General features: G+C 33.5%; 1 protein-coding gene across 1 annotated transcript in view; it reads right to left on the bottom strand.

The window, feature by feature from the left end:
• Nucleotides 1-20,773, bottom strand: part of Dcdc1 (doublecortin domain containing 1) — a 323,039-nt gene extending 302,266 nt beyond the window's left edge. Inside the window, 5 exon segments of the mRNA XM_070032669.1 lie at nt 5,319-5,524; nt 18,556-18,718; nt 19,181-19,334; nt 20,512-20,665; nt 20,668-20,773. Coding sequence (XP_069888770.1) covers nt 5,319-5,524; nt 18,556-18,718; nt 19,181-19,334; nt 20,512-20,665; nt 20,668-20,773 — 783 coding nt within the window.
• Nucleotides 20,774-22,008: the final 1,235 nt, after the last annotated feature.

The raw sequence follows: 22,008 nt of genomic DNA, 5'->3' as shown, positions 1-22,008 counted from the left end.
CCTCATCCTGAAGTTCATGGAGCTTTTCTCCTTTAATGTCCCACTGTTGTTAAACCTATCTAATGATGGGTTTGATGGTATGTTTTTCAAATCTATAAATTCCTTGTGTTCTACTTTACTTTCCATTTATCTTCATTTTATTTTTATAATAGTTTTAAGTGTTCAGTCACATTATATTTATAAATAGTTTTAAGTGTTTTCATTTAACAACAGTTAACCAAAGAGAATACTTAGTATCTTAACTTTATTTCATTGACTGACTTTTCTTCTGGATATAGGTTACCTATTTGAAGATTTCATGAATGTCCTATGGATTTAATAAAGCCCCTCCTCTCCAACTAGTCATAATACAAAACATCTCTCCACCTTGTAGATACTCCCATTACATTACTATGTACATTACATTACATATTCACATTTTACATCCTATTAGTTGTTATTTCCTTGGTCATTGTTTATGTCAGGCTTTGGGGGAGTTGTTCCTAAAGAAATATGGAGACACCTATGTTTGTTTTGGAAAATATTCTCTGAATAGATCCCTGTTTTGTAGCATTGTCCTGCAAATTTCCAGCCAATTCAGTGACTTATGGAGACACTGTGCTTTTTTATTTGGGGGTAGGGGTAAGGGTTCCTTTTCTAATTACTGTCTAAAATTGCCTCCAGGTAAGAAGGTAGGATAAATTGTAGGATTCAATTTAGTTTTCTGCATCTACCAGGCATTACCTCTAGTACTTCCTCTAACATAACATCTGATAGTATTATCTCATCTTTTGTTCAGTTTTTCATTTGTTTAACATTTGATACCAGAAGTTCTGTATGACTGAAAACAAATGTCTCATGTCTTCATTTTTAATACTTATGTAAAATCATTTTTAAACATACACACACACTTGAAATTAAGATGTAGGAGGGTATGTATTTATGGTAATTTCAAATAATGAAAAAAATTGCTCTTGAAGTTATAAAATAAGTTCTAGTCCTAGTTGTTCCAATTGACCCACTTTTTCTGAAATATGTTTTCTGAGAACTCTTAAATAAATGATTTCTTTAAATTATATGATTTTAACGTCCAGAAAATAGATAAAACTAGTCAAAACTCATCACTTTAGTGATAAGGTAAATACAGAGACTAATCTAATAAGCCCTTCAGTTTAACTATTAATTTTATGTTAATGTTCTCAGAAATTAAAATGCATGCAACATATTAATGTACATGTAAAATGTAAAAACAATATTAATAATGCAGAAATAAATCTACCAGTTCAAATTTAATAGCACATTTATGCCTTCACTGTCCCTAAATAAAATGTTAAAGACTCTAAGGACTTGCTTTAGCTATCATTGGTAAAATGAATACATCTTTAAACTGAAAATCCTCATTCAGTTTTATTTCTATTGACAAAATTCACACTTCTGTGTTTCTTAGAATTACAGTCAAGAAAAAATATGATTAATAAATAATTGCTTGAAATAGTCTAAAATACTCCAAAAATATAAACTGCAAATTTCATGTTAAATAAGACAATTGGCTAGTTGCTGCCTCTTGAGAATAAACTATATTATAAAGTCCTTTATTTAAAAACATGCTTTCCTGTTTTTAATCAGATTTTAATCTGTGCCATAAAAAGTCATTTTAATTTTTAAATTATCACTATTGCCAAAATTTCCTTCATATTTCATGTAAAGGTCTTAAAGAAGTTTCAATATACTATAATTATGCGTGAGTGACCTCCCTTGTCGGAACTCATCGTCAGCTTCCTTAATCAAATTGTGTTCTCCAGGTGCTCCCTTTAGAATCTTTTTAAAATGTTCCCAAAAGTATTTTGATTATCAGGAAATCAAAAACTAGTAGTTACTAGTTTTTATGTGTAAAGAGTTTACAATCACATTTTTATTTTTTTTTAGTTGAATTAGGCCTTAAACTTTTATGTTTTATGTCTGCTTAGCCTTATTTAGTTATTTTTCAAATAAACAAGTGATTTAAAAAATTGTAGAAGCCTGGATTTTCCTTTGGTTTAACTGTATCTAACAAAGTCTATTGCTTATTTATACCTTGATAGTCATATAGATAATTCATTTTATATATATATATATATATATATATATATATATGGCTAAAAGGAAGTATCTCAAACTTGAGCAAAAAGTGGGTTTTATTATTGTTTCATTTATTTTATTATCTTTTTCATTATTTTCTTCACCAGTGCAATTTCATAGTGGCAGTGGCAATATACAAAAAAACTAAGCAAAAAGCAAGTAAAAAATAATTTAATATTTCTGGGAAAAATAAACATATAGTTCATAAGAGAAATGCTATTCTGGGTATTATTCATACAACTTAACACCACTTTGTCACTGAACCCAAGAGATAATGAGGAAAGAATACAATGCATCCACCATGATGCTAATCTTATTAGGACTCTGCAGCTTTGCATTTTCCATTATCTTGGTACATAATGTCCACAATTTTTTCTTAAATCCTTTAGCAGCCCATGAATACATGCATTTCATAGGCACCCTACAGAAGCAAACAATCCTATGTGTGCTTACTAAAAGCTGTAGTATACATCTAAAACTATCAGATTCAAGTTTTAAATGGATAGTCAATAGTTCCAGAGTTATATTGATGAAATCTCATTCTGGGCTTCATTTTAAAGTTCTTAAGAACTTACTCTCCTTAGGTGGGAGTAGGCTTTCTTCTGATTCTCCAATTATGATTAAAATAGTTTTTCTTTCTCTTTGGCTTCATTCTGAGATTCCAGAGGACTTTTCAGCTTTGACTGAGCTATTTTACCACCCATCTCCAGTAATTTTTTTTGCTTTCATCCAACTGCAATAATTTCCACCATATTCTACTTCCGTACAGTCAACTGTGCTTTTATAATACTTAGTATCAATCCAAAAATAGCTAATGTTCCTAATATTATATCATGCAAGAGAACAGTGCTTTTCTTATGAATAAGCCAGATTCTTATTTCTATTACTTATTTGGCAATAAGTAACCTATAAATAGCTAAGTAGTAATGGGCATATAGTAATCTATAAATAGTCTATTATCCCATGGTTAAAAGTGCTTTCAAAAATAAAATTGTATTTGCAAAATGAATAGCTAGCATCATTCTTTCCTTCTAAATTTTTGTTGCTTCCCCTCCTTTAAATTACTGTTGAAAATGATATTTACATAAGTACCTACAAATATATTAATTACTGAATTATATATTATTATAAGTTTTATGAATTAAGAAAAATCCTAAAATTCTACAATATATACAAGGAAAATAAGGAAGTTGAAAACTTCCTTGATCATGGAGTTTCAAATAAATTGCTGTCTCGAGACAAAATTCAAAGCAGCAGTGACATTTCTATTTATACTAACCTTTCAGCTAAGAACTGTAATCTGTAAGAATGACTATTGCTCCAATTTTAACACTAAGGCATAGAATTACAGAGATCAAACTGAAGTGAGCTCAAGAGGTTATTTATTCTAGTATCTTTCTCTAAGAATGACTGCATTTTAACAATCCGAGATATGTCCTTCTTTTCTATTTTTCAAAATCTCTAAGGAAGAAGATGCTACAACAGGCTTGCAATTTTCTGTGCTATGTAATATCCTTTCTTGTACTCACCAACCAAATCTGCAGATAAGAAGGAAATAAAACTTAGGTTTTGTACTTCTTTTGTAACATTCTTAACAGCCTGTGGTTATAAACAATCACACAAAAAACATGACAAGTTATGAAACTAGTGTTATTTTTATTAAAATTTTTATAATGTCTAGAAAATTATTCACCTCACAATATTCAAATTTCAATATTCTGGTGTAGAACCTTATACGCATTTACCTCGTGTTCTTAATAATTGTTTACTGTTAGTTCAAACATAATAATTGTTAACTCTTAGTCAAAGAATATTATTATATGTATATTTATGATTCCTGAAGAACAGAAAATTTCTTTAAAAATATCTTTCTGGGACTGGGAAGGTGGCTCAGTGGTAGAGGGCTTGCTTTGCATGCATGAAGCCCTGGGTTCAATTCCTCAGCACCACATAAGCAGTTAAAAAAAAGCCGGAAGTGGTGCTGTGGCTCAAGTGGTAGAGTGCTAGCCTTGAGCTGAAGAGCTGAGGGACAGGCCCAGAGTCAGGCCCCACAACCGGACCCCCCCAAAAAAAATATCTTTCTGAGTGCAAGGTGTATACTACTAGTAGAAGATCAGATCACATGAAATCCTCATTGAACTTTGTGAAACTAAATCGTCCAAGGCCTTATAACTAGTACATAGTGAGCCAGAGCACAAGTCTACACTGGTTGGTTGTTTTACTATTTCTGTAGTACATTCTTAACAAATTTTAGTGACTTATTTTTTTCTTCTTTTTGTACATTTTTATTGTAAAAATACCATACAGAGGGGTTACAGTTATATGAGCAAGGTAATGAGTACATTTCCTATCAAGCATTGTTACCTCCTCCTTTGTTTTTCCCTACCATCCCTTCCATCCCACCTCCACAACTACCCCCCCCAAGTTCGTAAAGTTCGTTTTCAACATAGTGTCTTGTACATCTCATTGTTACAATAGGTTAACCTTTATCCTTATTTAAGCATTTTGTTTTTTCCCTACCCCTGGCCAAATTAGAGAAGTCTTATTACTATTTCTAAACAGCTTCAAGATTGATCAGAAAATCCTGACTTATAATTTTTTTCCAGGTTTCCACCAGTTCTTCCATAGTTTTGAATATCTATGTAACATGCCACAGAAAGTGTAGCCCCTTCTAAAAGCATATTGCTTGTATTTATAAGTAATACTTCAAATTTGGCTTTATTAAAATATTCTTGATTTTTACATAATCTTAGGCCTATCCAGATACATTTTTATATTTATTTGAGTATTTTTGAACAATTTTTTGTTATTTCCAACTTGGCTTATAATTTCATAAAACAAATATGGTTTAAAGTATTTTATTAGAAATAAAAAGAGGCAGTTTTGAGATTCTGAATTTGGTTTAAAGTGACTTCAATGTAAACATTGTACAAGATATTTAAGCATCTAGAAACTTCCTTCTATGCAAATGTAACTTTTTCCCAGGGAAATGGGCTTCTGTGGTGACCAAACAAACATCATTTCTTTGCTGAGATAATTCATGCTGGTAGTTGAAAAAACACACTTCTAAACAGGTAAGTGTTTAAGGTATATGTTGTAATACTTTCTTAATTTTTGAGTTTGTTAGTTGATATTGCTATTTAAAGGGGAAAACATAACATTTCAAAAGCCATCAACATTTTGAAATTTGATTCAGATTTCAATCTACCACAGAATATTACCTTTCTCATTGTCTCCTTTCTCACTGTAATCGGTTGCCCATCCTGCCCTATGCCATTCTTAAAGACCAGAATTCGGACTGCAGTCTTCTGAGTGAGCTTCTTCATTCTAACAGAAAGAACAGGCTTGGTTTTCTGTCTTTTGACATCAGTGGGAAGCATCAGCCCCTTCATTGTCCAAGTTACTTTCTTCATTAACAACAGATGGTCTGGAAGATAATTTTTTAAAAATCAAGTCAATATTTGGCTTCAAAATTAACAGTGGACTCATCACACTTTCATACCCCCCTGTTACCTATACCCCATATACTGGCCAGTCTCCACTTCGATGCTGGTTCTCTGAAATGCTACCACCAGCTTCCCACTAACCGTGACATAAGCTTTTGCAAGCTGTCTGCTCTGATAGCCTGCATAAATCATCATTTCTGAAGGGAACAGATGTTCAGGGTATGAAAGAGTAATACCACAATTTAGTCCTAATTAAAATTCACCTTAGCATGCCTTGATACTGATCACTCACACCCAGCTGCAAGGCTCCATTGCAAGGTCCCAGGTTCTTTGCTTACTATACAACAATGTGGGTCCTGAACTCTTGTGAAAACTCTATTTTTAATATGATCTCTTTTGTATGCTGCTTTAAAGTAGATGATCTTCAAACAGTAACTTTACATTGTAGCTTTCCTGTAATTAGAATGACCTAGAAAGTACTTTTCTAAGATTCAAACTCTGTCACTGAAAATGAAAAAGGTTTTCATTTACAGCTTACTTTGACCTACACATTTCAAAGGATATATGCTAGAATTTAACTTCCAAATTCCCACTAATATAAATGGGAATGCAAATAAATTACTATGTATCACTTCGAAAATAGAGGGGTAAGAACAGAAGCACTGATCAGTGCATACAAAGTTGCTGTCAGTATTCCTTACTTTTCAAGGTTTCATTTCATAAATAATTTTCACCTGAGCTATTTTATTTAGATCATTTTTACATACAAAGAAACAAAGATTTCTCTTACATCTGTTCTTTATTGTCCTAATGAGACAGTTTTATTTACAAAACCTGAAAATAGCTGTATTTACTTGTTTGATCAACTGAAATAACCCCATTCTGTTGGTGATCACCTTAAAAAAATAATCTCTTTGGCCTAGAACTAGTACTTTACATAAAAGTTGGCTAATATTGATACACACACAAACCAGAAGTTAATAAACTTCAAGTCTCAGAATGCCTATATTAATTTTAAATAACATTTACATCTCTCTCACACACACTTGCAGAATTTAATTTCATAAAAAGAAAAAAACATTGAAATAAATTAATACATTTTCCATTTCACAACTTCAAGTGATTCTGGTTTCTATTGAATTAGAATTAAAAATATTAGCTATTAATGGCTTCACTAATATATAAAAAAGAAAACAAGTACTCAAATATGTGTACATGCTCATAGCATCCCTATTCATAATGGCCAAAAAGTGGAAATCAAATGCATATCAATGTATAAAAGGATAAACAAATTGTTATATATTTATGATGAAATATTATTCAGCCATTAGTAGGAATAAAATACTGATATGTGCTACAATGTAGAGGAACTTCAAAAAGCCATTACTACGTGAAAAACAAGCCATACATAAAAAGTGATATGTGGTATAATTCCATTTATATAAAATTTTCAGAATAAATAAACTCAAGGAGATAGAATGTAGACTGAGGTTTGCCTAAGGATATGGGAGAGGGAAGTAGAGAGAAACTTAAAGGGAAAATAGTTTTGAGAATTATGGAAATGGTTTACAGCCAGACAGAGGTGGTTGTTGTAAAATCTTGTGAATGTGTAAATACTACTAAAATTTTCACTTTAAAACAACTAATTTTGTTATATTGACTTCATCTCAATAAACAAATAGAAAGAGGTCTGTCTCTCTGAAAAATTAAAAAAGTTACATTTCTCAATGAAAGAATAAAACTAATGAAGTATTGTGGGTTAAGGAGAGTTTCCTCACTATCTGGATGCCTTCAGAAAGCTTTGCATAGTGGGAAAAGTGTAAATTCTGCATTCAAACTAGGTTTGAATCCCAGATCCATTTCTTAATGGTATTAGATTAAGTGTCCATCCCTGAATCTTAGATTTCTCATCTACAAAGTTTCTACCAGGCTTTAGTACATAGATGTAAATAGTAACTTCTTCCCCTACTTCCTAAAATCCTACAGTTTATTAGGAGCTCTGGAGCTCCTAATTGTTACATTAGTCTGAATTCAACCAGAAAAAACAGAATCTACTGGACTGTGTCTCTGAGAACCTGGCTACATATGTGAAGTGGACACTGAGAAGCAATGGAAGACAGTGAGTCAAATCAGAGATGAGCCACAGCAAGGAACCCCTTCCACCAAGGCCAAAGGAAAGAGGTCTTAGATCTGGATTTAGAGTTCTAAGTATGGAAGGGTTTCCCTTTGATTACTTCAGCCAAGAAGGCCAAATTCCAGAAAGTATGCTCAGAGCCCTCACATAACCCTGAGAGATCAGCTCCTCAAATGTCCCTGGCCAGCATTGAAAATATCTCCTCCAGATGCAGAGTTCCATAAGTTCCATTTGAAAACAAGGCTTCCTGTTAGCCAGACATTATCTTATGTGATGTGTAGTTATTAATTCATTCAGTCCTCCCAATCACTTCATGATAGAGGTAATATTATATTCCTTTGTAGGGCAAGAAACTGAGGTACTGAGTAGTAAGTTAAGTTGCAGGTAATATGTGATAAAGCTTGGATATTTACTCAATTCAGTATACTCTGCCACTATCATATGTCTTCTGTACTATCTCAAATTCTCTATGTCTGCAGCCAAAATTTCACATCTTTCTGCATACATTGGTGTATACTTCATACAGTTCTCATTTCTGTCAGTTTTTCTACTTTCACAGTTGTCTCTCTAACTGCTTATTCATTCAATTATATTTATTGGTTGTCCATTCACCAATGCACCTTAGTAACATCTATCAAGAGGACAGAGTACCATGAACATCTCTCAATCTCTTAAGGACAAGAAATAGAAGGCCTCTCTGAAGAAGAGGCATCTGAAATCAAGTCCTACACAAGAAGTTTGCTGTGATAATCTGTGGGGGGAGAGTATTTCAAGCAGAATAAAAACCAAATACCAGACATCTGTAGTTAAGAATGAACTTGGCATCTTTATAAAAGAAAAAGTTCTGAGAGTTCATGTGGATAAAGCCAAAGGCAGAAAGAGGCCAGATTGTGTAGGTCAAGGTCAAGGTTTTATATGTTATTTGGGATGTGTTGGAAAGCTGTTAGAAGGTTCTTGGCATGATGTTATTTGAAAAGACTAGAGTAGAGTTTAGTTACAACAGTTGGTACCCCGACAAGGTGCCTTTCTAGCAGGCAAGCAAACCCCCAAACTCCAGCTGCTGTGAGTCTTGGCTGCTGCCATTTCACAGCTGCACCCTTTTCCTGAGAAGTGACCTTGGCAGAAAGGAACCTAGCCAGGAAATATCTTCAGGTTTTTACCTATCCTCTTCTAACAACGGTGAGAGCCCATGGCCTGTGACTGACTTCAGGGCAGTCTTTCTACTTCAAGGAGGGGCCACTCTGTTGTGTCTTTCATAGTTCACTGGGACTAGACATCACCGGACCACATGGCTTGGCCATACTTCTTCCCCTATTCTGTGCTTCTTCTTTTGCCTGCCTACATGTTTCACCTGAGACTATTACTCCCTGGATAAGTCTCTTAAACAAAAAAAAAATGTTTCTGCTTTTAAGGAAACTGACTTCAGATGGAATAAAAGGGAAATCTAGGGCTGGGAAGGTGGCTCAGTGGTAGAGCCCTTGCCTTGCATGCATGAGGCCCTGGGTTCGATTCCTCAGCACCACATAAGCAAAAAGAAAAAAGCCAGAAGTGGCACTGTGGCTCAAGTGGTAGAGCGCTAGCCTTGAGCTGAAGAGCTGAGGGACAGCGGCCAGGCCCAGAGTTCAGGCCCCAAAACTGGACCAAAAAAAAAAAGGGAAATCTAATCTCAACTATTCTTTTCTCATAGTACCTCTAAAATCATCACTTTTTTTTCCATTCCCAAACAAACCCACCCACTTTATTTTCTCTCTCAGCCTCCTCCCATCTGCAAGAGCACCCAAACTGTATTAGATTCTCCTCTATTGCATCTCACATTCTTCAAATATATCTGACTTTTTTACATCAATTTTTCATGGCCTAAATAGAATCTTAGATCTATGTTTTAAAGTTGTTCACTACCAGGCAACAACACTGATCCTATCTTATGTGCTAGATTCTGTGCAAAGGAAAAGGAAAAATAATCCTTTCCCTGAAACTGATTTCTGACAGAGGAATTTATAGATAGTAGGATACCATCCAAAATTCCTTGTCTTAACTTACTCTAGTTTAGAGCACTCTTCCAACTAAGCCATCAGGTTCATTATCCCTTGACTATACTCTGTCCCTGTTTAACCTCGTCCTTCACTTAAGCAAGCATAAATCCCTCTCAATATCCAGTTTTAGGTATTCCTTTGTAGCTGTAGGCCACAAAGACCTAGAAACTTTTTTCTCAGCCTATAGAGAATTAGAATTACCATCCACTCATCCACTCATTCATTCAATAATGTGTGAAAACCAATAGCATGGTACCAGATAATAAAAACCAGCTAGAAATTATTACCTATTATTTATAAGCACATATCCTATTTATGCATTTACATTTAAAACCTTAACAAATAGGAAATAAGTAATATTTCTTATTACTATTTCAGGTGATGCTACACATGGTATGATCACCAAATATCACCTCTTGTCATTCGTTTAAATGACTTGATAAAACAAATTTATGCCACATTTCATAAACATATCAATTATGTAAAGTAGATTTTACATAATTTACATGTGAGTACACATGTATCTGTTTTTATTTTAAGGGGTACTAGGGTTTGAACTCAAGGATTCATGCTTGCTAGGCAAGTGCTCTAGTGCTCCAGCCTTTTTTATTTTTGCCTTGATTACTTTATTTTCCATTTTATCATTTTATTTTTGGTGGTATTCTGGGGCTTGAATTCAGGGTTTTGCACTTGCTAGATTTGCATGATTGTTCTGAGCCAAACCTATTGTCCTGTTTTTCACTGCTTATTTTTAGGACAGATCTCACTTCCCACCATTTGTGCACCTGCTTACTGTAGGTTTTATAGTATGTCTAGGGTCACAGGTACATATCACCCTTTCTAGATTCCTTTCTATGGATGGAATCTTGTGGTATCTGCCTGGCTTGGCTTGGCAATATAACTCTCCCAGTCTTAATCTCCTATGTATTTTTTTTTGTATGACAGGTATATCCTACTGCATTAAACTGTGGGTTGAGAAGGGGTCTCACTAATTTTTCTGCCTTGGATGATCCTGAACTATGATCCTCCCATTCTTAAGTCTCTTAAGTACTAGGATTACATGAGTCACCCATGTCTATCCTGCACTGTTTAGTTTGTTTCTTTTATATAAGACCTCACTTACTATATGGGCACATATCTGTACCATGGTCTGTGTATTTGAGGCTTCCTGATACAGCTGGGATGACAAACTTGTACCCAGATATTGGTTGAGAAGGAGTCTCATATGAATGCTCAGACTGGCTTTGAATTGCAATCCTCCTGATCTCAGCCTCCCAACTAGCTAGGATTACAAATGAGAGCCACAGTGACTAGCCATACCTACCCAAGAGATTCTTAGCAAATCAAAGCCAAGAAGGATCCTGAAATACATTTAATATAAACACCTGTACATAGCTCACAGCTCATTGGGGAAGTCATTTCTCATTTGGGAGTTATTTGGGAAACATTCTCCAGCTTGAATACCTTCTCCTTCACTTTTTGTGAAGGAGTTATGCACTGTACCATAAGTATGTACCTGTCTGGCTAACCACATCATGTTTACTTGAGCCATGGATTAGGGCTTCAGTGAGGACTGAAAATCTGAGTGCATTAAAGCTACTTCTTTGTTACAATAAAATGCATTCCAGTTGAATATAATCGTAGTTCTATTACCTAAGAATATCTAAAGACCCCTTACTCCACAACTAAAATGTAAAAGATCCTATTTCTGAAGTTCCAAGTAAGTTTTCTGAAAAGAACTCTAGAGGGATTTAGGAAAACCAAAGAATAAAGTAAAAATTGAAGCATCACAACATACATTTATATGTAGGTTTTAGAAGGTACTCAATATTGCTAATATTGATAAATATTGAAAAATGACTTGTAATTTAAAAAAATTTCTATGTAACAAAGGACTTCTAAATCAACCAGTAACATTGTCTAATAAAATACTACCAATGATGACTAAAATAATTTACTAGATAGACAGCACAGAGCACAGAGCATGGACTCCAAAGCTTATGTTTCTTGCATCTGAATCTTAACTTTGCCTCTTACTAGCTCTGAAACCATTTTAGGACATGGATTGCATTTTCAATTTGTACCTTTATTATCTGTTTCATTGTAAACAAGTGAGATTGTTTAATATTTAGCAAAATAATACAGGTTAATCATGTATTGTCAGTGTAAGCATTTGTTTCTTAATAATAACGCACCAGATACAGCGCTTGGGACATAGCAATGCTGACAGATCATGAACTTTTCTGTCTGGGCTGGCTTTGAAATGCAGTCTTCAGATCTCAGCCTCCTGAACAGCTAGGGTTGCAAAAATGAGTCACTAGCATTTGAGCCTATTTATTTTCATGGCTTATTTTTAATCAAATCATGAAAAATATAGAGTATATTCCAGTCTGCTACTCTATTAAAGGGTTATCTACAATCTAAGTACATTTCCTCAGTTGGCTATAAAAATCCAATGCCTATCATACAATTAGATAATTCTAGATGTATCCCTCATCATTATTTTCCATTTTGCATGTATCCGATAAAAGAATCATTCTTTATTCTACAATTAGAATAAGGGTAGCACACTTGCAGTTTCAAATCCACAAGCTTATTTAAAATCTTATTTTTAAAAATTTCTTCTCTTGTAGTTGGATAATAAACTTGAAAATACATTAATGCTCAGACTGTCAAGTAGGTAGAGATAATGACATTAAATATGAAGAATACATTGTTGCATGAGTGCAAGATGAGTTTATAAAATATAAATGCTCTGACAGTAAGAAAACATACTGCTATATTCAATTATATCATCTTCTCCAAACACAATTGCTTCTGTGTTTGGTAAATAGATTAAATCCAGGTCACATTCCTGTGTTCAATTGAGTTTCTAGTCACTCCCTTTCCTCTAAGTACTTGCACTCTTTGTTTCTGCATGTTCTTAAGTGTCATCATTTATTGCTATAGGCATGATGGCTACACTTAACTAATAACGACAGTGGTTGTCATTAGATTTTAACTCAGTAACACTAGTCTGACATATCATTTGAAGTATGTCTTCAATTTAAATTTGATTAAAATTACAAACATCCCATCTATTGTGCCAATCAAAATGTTGTCATCCTTTCCTTGAACTTTTCTATGAACTTTCACTAAATAAGTTGTGGCAGCCTGAAAGATAAGGCTAGCCTGAGGTCATGAATGTTTTTAAAAATACAACTCTTGGAATACAGCAGAGTAAGGCCATTTAGGGCTTTTATATAAGGCCTTGAGTTTTAACTATATCTTTGATAGAGCTCAAAGATTCTAACTTTGAACCTCTCATCATGCTGTATACAAAATTGCTCAGTAGATACTAATTTGGCTGGTCATATTTCAAAATCTCAGACCTAATAAATATCTTTGGTAGTGAAATATGTGTCAATTTGGTATATGTGTCAATTTGGTATATGTGTCAATTTGTGTGAAATGTGTGAAAACAAGCTTAGGAAATACACACACACACACACACACACACACACACACACACAGAGGAAGATAGGTAAAGAGCAAAGGGCAGACAAAATTTTATATATATATGTATATATATATATATATATATATATATATATATATATATACAGATACAGACATATATATATCACATGTCAGATTTTTGCAGCCATCATTTTATTTAATCCTCAAAATAATGGTGGGAAGTGTATAGCCTTATGATCAATTTTGGATAAGGAAACTTGACTTAGAGATTAAGGGACTTGCCCAGACTTGCTTTTCTGGTAGTGATAAAGAAAGAAAATTGTCCTTGCTGCTTTCCTGAACCTAGACAGCTACTCTGAGAGAGTAGACCAAACAGGGTTCTCATTAATCTGGAATCTTAGTTAAGATTATAACGTTCTGTTTTCCATTTAGAAAGGGACCGGAGGATCATAGTTCTAAGGTAGTCCAGGTAGAAAAGTCTTTGAGACTTCATATCTAAGGGCAAAATGGAGGACTGGTGATATGGCTCAAGTGGTGGAACACTAGCTGTGAACAAGCAAACAGAGCTAATGAACAAGGATCTGGGTTCAAACCCCAGTATTGGCTCACATACACACACAAAGTGCATAGGTAGGTATATGATCATACAGAAACTATTCAGAAATTTAAGTTATCAAGATAGTGACAGGTTTGTAGGAATCAATAAAGATGTATTAAGTGCAGCATCTGTGTATGTATATATTTCAACATTTAATGAGTATGTTAAAAAAAATTGTGTTTCTCAATGATTTTATATATTTGACAGTGTAAGGAGATGTTACCAGCAATATGCCTACCTTCTCTACATTTTCCCTCTGGCTATGGGAAAATCTTTAGTAATTATCATTAGATGCACATTTATCAAAGGCTTAAAATTTTTGGAATTGGAAATACATAAAATATATGCCTTTAGTTTTACCCTTAGTTACAGAAATACAAGAATCTTCTCTTTCTCTCTATAATGCTATTTCTCTGCTTTTGAGTACATACAGATAATTGGGAGAGAAAAGTGAAGTAATAATCTCACTTAACACACACACACTATTTAAATAAAATAAGGAAATGGGAAAGCCAACCCTGAGTCCTGGGGCTACTTCAATTAAGTCATGGTTGTCTATAGGTGGGCACCCCACAGTCCAGCATTAGCTTTAGCAGGATAAAGCAGCAACTGGCACAGGAGTATCACATCTGTCTTAAGAACAACCAGAATATGAGGTGTGGCACAATGTGAGTAGTGAGTCATTTATTGAAACTTAAGCTTTTAACACAACCATTAAAAAATCAACAAACGCATGTGAGATACAATGAAACAATAGAATATCTGAGTCCAGGTTCATTAAACTAATGCATTTTTTGAAAAATAAAATATGACAGAACATTTCATTATTGATGCATATATGAGAAAAAGTGTTATGCTGCTATTTAGAATGTGTCCTGTGTGTCGTGGAATTGAAATATTTCCAAATCATCAATAATTAAAATGATGAGAATCCATCATTTCACTGACATTTCCTTCTACATGAAAAGATGGCCTATTTTAAACATGCTCACACATAATCTTGTCAATCACAACCTGTCACAGCAAATTATTTCATTTTGTAAGTTCATGTGGAGTTAAGAGAAATATCTAGGTTTAAATTTAGATCTTAGGTGTAGTATCAAGGACTTCCTTCATGGATTTTTTTTTGAGACTACATCTTCAAAACCAAGAACACTAAGATGTAAAATCTTATTCATAAAATTCAATTTAACTTTTAGTTAACAAACCTCAAGACTAAAATGAATTAGTGTAAATGAAAACTCTGGTAGCCAAATGGAACAAGATGTACAGAGAGTACCAATATGAAAGTAATTTTAAAGGTAAATCAGAGCTACATAAACTAGAAATTTGAACCTAATGTATTAGACATAAGCAGTTTTCTCCCCCATGTTCTTTGAGACATTAAAGTAATCATGAGGATGTGTTTGCCCTGACTATAGATCCTAGCTGTTATAAAGAAACTGAACTCCCATAAACCATATGGAGCTGATCCAAGAATTCTCTCTGTATTATCATTAAGCAAAAGCTTTAGTAAACAGTGAACAGAACCTAAACCTCACTGCCATGAATATGTAAAGTTTTTAAATGCCTTTTGAAACAATTCATTAACTACATCCCCACAATTCTAGCATAATCATTAATAAATGTCAGAATCTTTTAATGCTAGAATTTATAAGGCCTAATAAGACATTTTCATCAGTAGTCATTACATAAAATGCTTTTTTAAAAATTTTCCCATCCATGATTAATCTTTCTGATTAGGCATTCAACTTTAAAATGTAAGGATTTTTCTAATATTGTATTTCCACAGGGAATGCTTCATGTCAGTTTTGACCTTGACTTGACCTCTAAATGAAAGCTTTGTGTTTGGAGGTATGTGATGAATAGCTCTCTGGCTTTCTATTAAATGCAATGCTACTGGTTGTCAACAGTGATGCTCAAAAGGAACAGTAAAATAGTTTTTAAAAAATCAAAGATGTTCTATAGTTTTTTTCTATCTTAGTGAGTAGTCTAACATTACTTTCCAGCATTAGAAAAACTTCACTATGCATATTGATTTTCCAAAGCATAAAGAGACCAACACAGTATAAAAACGTAAATGCCAAAGAATTTATTGATTTCTTTGGCTTTCTTGTATCAGAAATGAAATTTTTTGGCAATGGTAGATCCATCTGATCACATTGTTGAATAGTATTTTCAGTTTTGACATAATTTTAAACTTGTTTACCCAACTCAAGTGGTTTAAAGGACAAGATGTCTATCCCTATGCCAGGGCAAGTAACAGAATAATTAATCAAACTTTGTATTGTTTAAATTTTTTACATTGAAATAAACTGAATTTGAATCAGAGATGTAAAAAAATCTAGGCTATAATCCCCTCCTCCTTTGTCTGTCTGATTGGATCTATTAGGCATAGTAAGTCCTAATAAAATTGTTGTATGAATAAAATCAGTAAATTAAAAATAAAAACATAGTACTGACTCTAACGTATTTGGGTTCATTGCATATAAAATACTCATGCTCATTTAGAAATACCAGTAATACCAAATCTTGCCAACTGCTTTTAGCATGTTCAATTTTCTAACTTTTAATGACTCTTCACCCTACATTTATCAACTATTTTCAAAGTTATGAATTTTTAAAAAATTGTGATCAAATTGCCAAATTATTGATAAAACTATAAAACGTATGTTAAAAGGGTAGGCATCAATCTGATTTAGATGATTTGAAAAACTCTGTGACTATGTGGGTAACACATGGCCAGTTCATCCACAATGAGTTAAATATATGTGTGTATGTACACATACATATTTGCACATATAAACTTAACATGCCAAAACAAATCAAATAGCAATGCTCAGACTTATCTAAGAACATAACTAAGATGAGGGGCTTTTTTCCAATTATACTTACACTAAGTCTTTTTAATGGACTTGGGTTATGCTAGTCTGTGTCCAAGCTCACCTACAATTTCTTTTCTCAAAAGACAGACACATCTGCCACCTGCTCTACTCCGTGTCCCAGCAACAACTGTCGAGCAGCATAAAGATTGATTATCAGTCAAAAACCATTGCACAACACCAGATTTTGGTGGGTTAAGCTTGCTGATCCAGCAAGAGATGGTGTGAAATTTTCAGGAATGTGTGCCAACATTTTGGTGCTAAAAGAACAGCAGTGCATGTCACAGTGAAACACAGCCAAAGATATGCAGACAAAGCAGAGAAGTTTTTTTGTTGTTGTTGTAGACTTGGCTTGAAAAAAAGGATAAAAGAAAAAATAAAAAGTAGGAGGAAATTAGTTTGTACATTTAAAAATTACCTACTGAACTTAGTCAAGTGTATGACATTATTATTTTATGCCTACATGTCTAGGAAATTTTCTTCTTGTAGCTTGAATATAAATAATACATGTATGTGTGTATGGATATGTACATTATATTGATATATCTTCCATAATATCATTACTCATAAAATAAGTATTTCTTATTAACTAATCAAGATCTTAATAAAGCAATCATATAAATCTTAATTTTTTAGTTATAGAAATGTATTTTCTCACTGAGATTCATAATTTTATATAACAAGTGTTTCTAAGAATTCAACATAACATAACATGCTTTTAATTTTAAAGCCAGATCTGAACATGCATGGGTCTATTCTATGATATAGGGAATTTTTAATGAGCATTGTAGCAACAAGTTTCTTTACAAGGACCAAATTATTTTGAACTTTCTAGTGAATTCAAGATATTACTTATTTTTTGATGATAAAGTATTATGAAAGAGATGGAAATTTCAGCATCATTTTATATAATAATCTTCATACAAGAGGAATTTTCATCACCTCATCTGTAATGAATCTCAGAATTACTTTTTTTTTATTTATGCAATTATTGCCTAGACTTGCCTTTGATGCACCAGCTTTATAGGAGTTACGGAAAAAAATTATGTCTAATAAGGTCTAGAAAGCACAGAGAATTACAGCAGTTAAACACACTCAATTTTTATGGCCATGTTCTAATCCCTATGCTATTTAAATCCAATTATCATATATAGCACTTGATAGCAAACTCTGAGTACAATGTGCTTATCCTTAGATGCTGGTATTTTTATTTCTCTCTTAAAATGTATTCTTTTCCACCAAAGAAAGATGGTTTTTTTAATTTTAGAAAATCCTCAAATAACAATAGGCTTTAAAAAACATGACATAGATATAAAATAAACATTATATACAGGTATGTATATGTAGATATGTAAATCTATGTAATATTTTGATGAAGGAATTAAAATCAAGCCATAACATTTACCTTATGAAAAATATTCTTAGGCAAACTACATCTATACAAGATTTATAAGTTCATTACTGGCCACATTTTCTTAATTATATTAATGGATCTGAAAAAAAACACAAGTAGAAATAAATAGATTATACTCAAAACTTTGAACTGTTTTCTGGGAAAATAAGGCTAATGAATTTTATCTGTTGAGTGTCACAGAAACTAAACAGTAAATTCAATAATCTCTGATTTAATTTATTACAGTTTCACCATTTAACCTCCTGCAGGCTCCCTAATGTCTATTCAGATCTATATTAAATTAAGCACCAATGCTAATGAAGGGCAATAAACGTGGCTGTCAGTGGATTTTTCTTTCATTAAGCACATTATCCTCTTACTGAGCTGTAAATGCGTAAACATTAGTTTTGTTAAACCATGCAAAAGAGACAGGATGAAAATCATTTTAAAATTGTGTCCCTTAAGCAATGTACTTTGTGTGAGGGTAGGGTTTTTTTTTCATTCCTTTTTCACCTTTAATTTTTCTGTGTGGATCTATAAAAGGCTCTCCTGTTGAAACATAAACATCAGCTTCTTGGGGTACATCTTCAGGTTTGAGGGCCTCCTTGCCATCTGCCAAGAACACTCGCCTTGCGGCCGTATTCAGATTTAGCTTGTCCGTGCACTCCTCCAGCAACTAGAAGAAGTAAGAGGTAAGACAAAGTGATTTACAGCAAAGTAAAACATTTCCACAGGATATAAGGTTCTAATAATCAAAATAGAAGCTCAATTGTATCGCTTGTCAAGTTTAGTAACTCAATTAATATACTGTATTTTCTAGCAGCTGAAAACATGGAAATAAAAGGTAAATCACAGCAATAAGAATTTCTAATTTTAATTTTGAAACCATGTGTCATTTCTAATAACACTATAAAAGCAATGTCATATGAGTTATATAATCAACTAGTTGCAAACTACACTATTTTTATACTGATTCTTAAAAGGAAAGGAATGAAACATCCATGAGATTTACATATAGCAACAACTTACAGATTTAAATTTCTAAAAAAATTAACACAATAAATGCCATTTTTCTCATTATTCTATATTCTAAAGAGAGTGAGAAAATACAGCTCTGAACACTCGGAATATTAGTTACCAAGGAGATGGTTGGTGCAGTAACTTTGGCAAAGACTGTTCTAGATCCATTTTTGTAAGCTGTTACTTTAATCACTCTTGGTTGAAGTTTGTATCTTTTAGACAATCTTTGCCAGTTCTGAGCTGAATGAAATGTTAGGGAATTTTCTGAAACTCTGAAAAAGAAAAAAGTACATGAAAATTGGTACACATTAATGACGATATTGTTTATTTTTCAAATTTCTTTTTCAAATATAGACCCTAAAGACTGTCCTACAGATATGAGTATTCCTTAGCAAACCTTTAAAGAATGAGATTCTCATTACTTAAATATCCAAACGCATACAAATACTTATCAACATTGTTCATATCCCAGAATAACTCACTTTTATCATTACACTTATGAAATAACAATAACACTTATGAAAACTTAGATGCTGATAGGAGACAGATGGATAGAGAATAGACATAGTCATGTTCTGACAGCAAAAATTATAATAATATGGTTTTAATATCATGAAATAGAAAATGCCAAGTTTTCATGCTTATAAAAGTTCTTTGACCTAAAAGATAATTGAAGAAATTTAAGTAAGTTATTATAACTAAAACTTGACTCTAAATTTAGTTGTATCATCTTCATTTCAATCTATTTGGGGCAGTCAGAGTTGAGATTTCTAAGTTGTATTTTTAAACAAAACCAGGGTTTATCTTTACCATTTTCTTAGAATAAGTACACAGCACATTGACTAACAACCTCTTGACCAGAATTCTCTAACCATATTACATTATAGTTCTATAAGAAGCAAAATTGGCATTCTAAAGTTTAAAAAACTTCAGGCAAATGTATACAATATATTCACTTATTCAAGCACCTAAAAGTAATGTAAATTTCAGTTTCTTAGTTTGACTTTGGTTTTCAGCAACTTTTTTCTGCCTGTGAATTTTGAATAGTTTATTACAATAATCTCAATATGAAAACATGTACAAAATAGTTTTATAATAAGCTTGTTTCAGTTCAACTCTGTTTCAAAATATTGGTTAAATATCAAAAGTATACATTTCTTTCTAGAAAGAAATAACCTGTCAGCAAGATTATTTCCTGTTTCCAACCTGATTCTGCTTCAAATACTTCTCAAGAGTTTTTGATTATTCAGTTTGAAGTGCATCTCATATTTTCCACAGTGTAATTAGCAACATTCTACTCTGGTGCTCTCAAAGAAAGAAAAATAAACAAAATCCAAGAGGTAGGTTATATTTTAATGTCTGAGGTAGTCAACTGAATCTCTATAAATTCTGCTCAAAGGAAAGACCTTCAGCAATCAGTCAGAAAGAACAGAGAGAAGCTTTGATTACCTCAGTTGACCCACCAGAGCCCTGACATGCCTGTTTCTCTTGGATGCTGATATGAAACGAGAATTGTTTTTACTGTTTGATATGTAGCTATCTGGGTTTGATATTTCCTCATAGCTGTGATCTGTTGCTGTTTGATGTGTACAGCAATCTGATGTCCTGACCTGTCTGATCCTCCCACTGAATGCAAAAGTCTACTGGGGACAAATGGAGGCCGTAAACTATTATCAGTAGTTTTAATAATTGCTTTTGCCTGGGATGACATTAACTCCCTGAAAGAACCAACACAGGGAAGAACCAATGAATCGATTACAATCACTTATTCACAACAACTCCATCATAACTAGGTGTAGGACAAGTGTTAGACAAAATAGTACACACTTACCCAGTGTTTTACTTAAGGCTTACAATGTCCCTGGGAGATGGGTAGTATATTTATCCCCATTTTACAGACTTAAGACATTAAAGGTGAGAGAGGTCTAATAAATTGACAGGGTGAGAGTATGAACCCAAGCTTAATCTTAAATAAAATCCACTAATATTCATTACTGCACTTAGAAAAAAGAAGGAAATCAGTGGAATGCTTGAGACAATGTATGTAATTTTAATTATTAGGTTCTCTTTGTTAAATGTTCTCTCTCTAAAAAACACAAAAGTTGGAGAGAGTTGTGCCCTACCCTTAAGAAGCATGCAAACTATTTCCCCACCAGTGATGAGTGATGGTTGGAGCAGCTGTCCTGTCATCTTTTCCATAGTACTTGGAAAATAGTTGGTGGCAGTATTTCCATAGCAACAGCACCAGAAATTAAGCTCTTCAACTTGGATCAGGAGCAGCAAATAGCCAGAGGAAAGATTCACAGATCTCATGAACCATTCTTGTCCCAAAACAGTCACTCAGAGAACAAATTCTCATGTGACAAAAATGGACCACCTGTCTCAGATAGCTGTTGTCAATGCTGAACCAAAAGAATGTAGATAAAAAGATAAGACTGTCAGGGCTGGGAAGGTGGCTCAGTGGTAGAATGCTTGCCTTGCATGCATGAGGTACTGGGTTCGATTCCTCAGCACCACATAAGCAGAAAAAAGCCGGAAGTGGTGCTATGGCTCAAGTGGTAGAGTGCTAGACTTGAGCTGAAGAGCTGAGGGCAGTGCCCAGGCCCAGAGTTCAGGTCCTATGACCAACCAGGAAGGAAGGAAGGAAGGAAGGGAGGGAGGGAAGGAATGAGGGAGGGAGGGAGGGAGGGACTGTCTTCCTGGATGTCAATCTTACCAGCAAGGAATTTATTTAAAGCAATGGCCAGTATGGTAACTTATCATCATAACACAAGACTTTATTTCTCCCTTCAAAACCCTCCCAATTTATTTTTGAGAATTCCCATGATGGTATAGTACAGGTACTTAAAGCTATTTTAAGTCTCTACTAAAATTGGCTGTGGGGTCACAGCTGTTAGACCTTTGTTCTTTTCCCTCACTGCTTTACTGAATAGCCATCAGTTGCAA

The sequence above is a fragment of the Dipodomys merriami genome, unplaced genomic scaffold (genome assembly GCF_024711535.1).
Source record: "Dipodomys merriami isolate MVZ:Mamm:240054 unplaced genomic scaffold, mDipMer1.0.p SCAF_21, whole genome shotgun sequence".
In the NCBI taxonomy this organism is placed as follows: domain Eukaryota; kingdom Metazoa; phylum Chordata; class Mammalia; order Rodentia; family Heteromyidae; genus Dipodomys; species Dipodomys merriami.
This window is presented reverse-complemented; position numbering and strand designations above follow the sequence as displayed.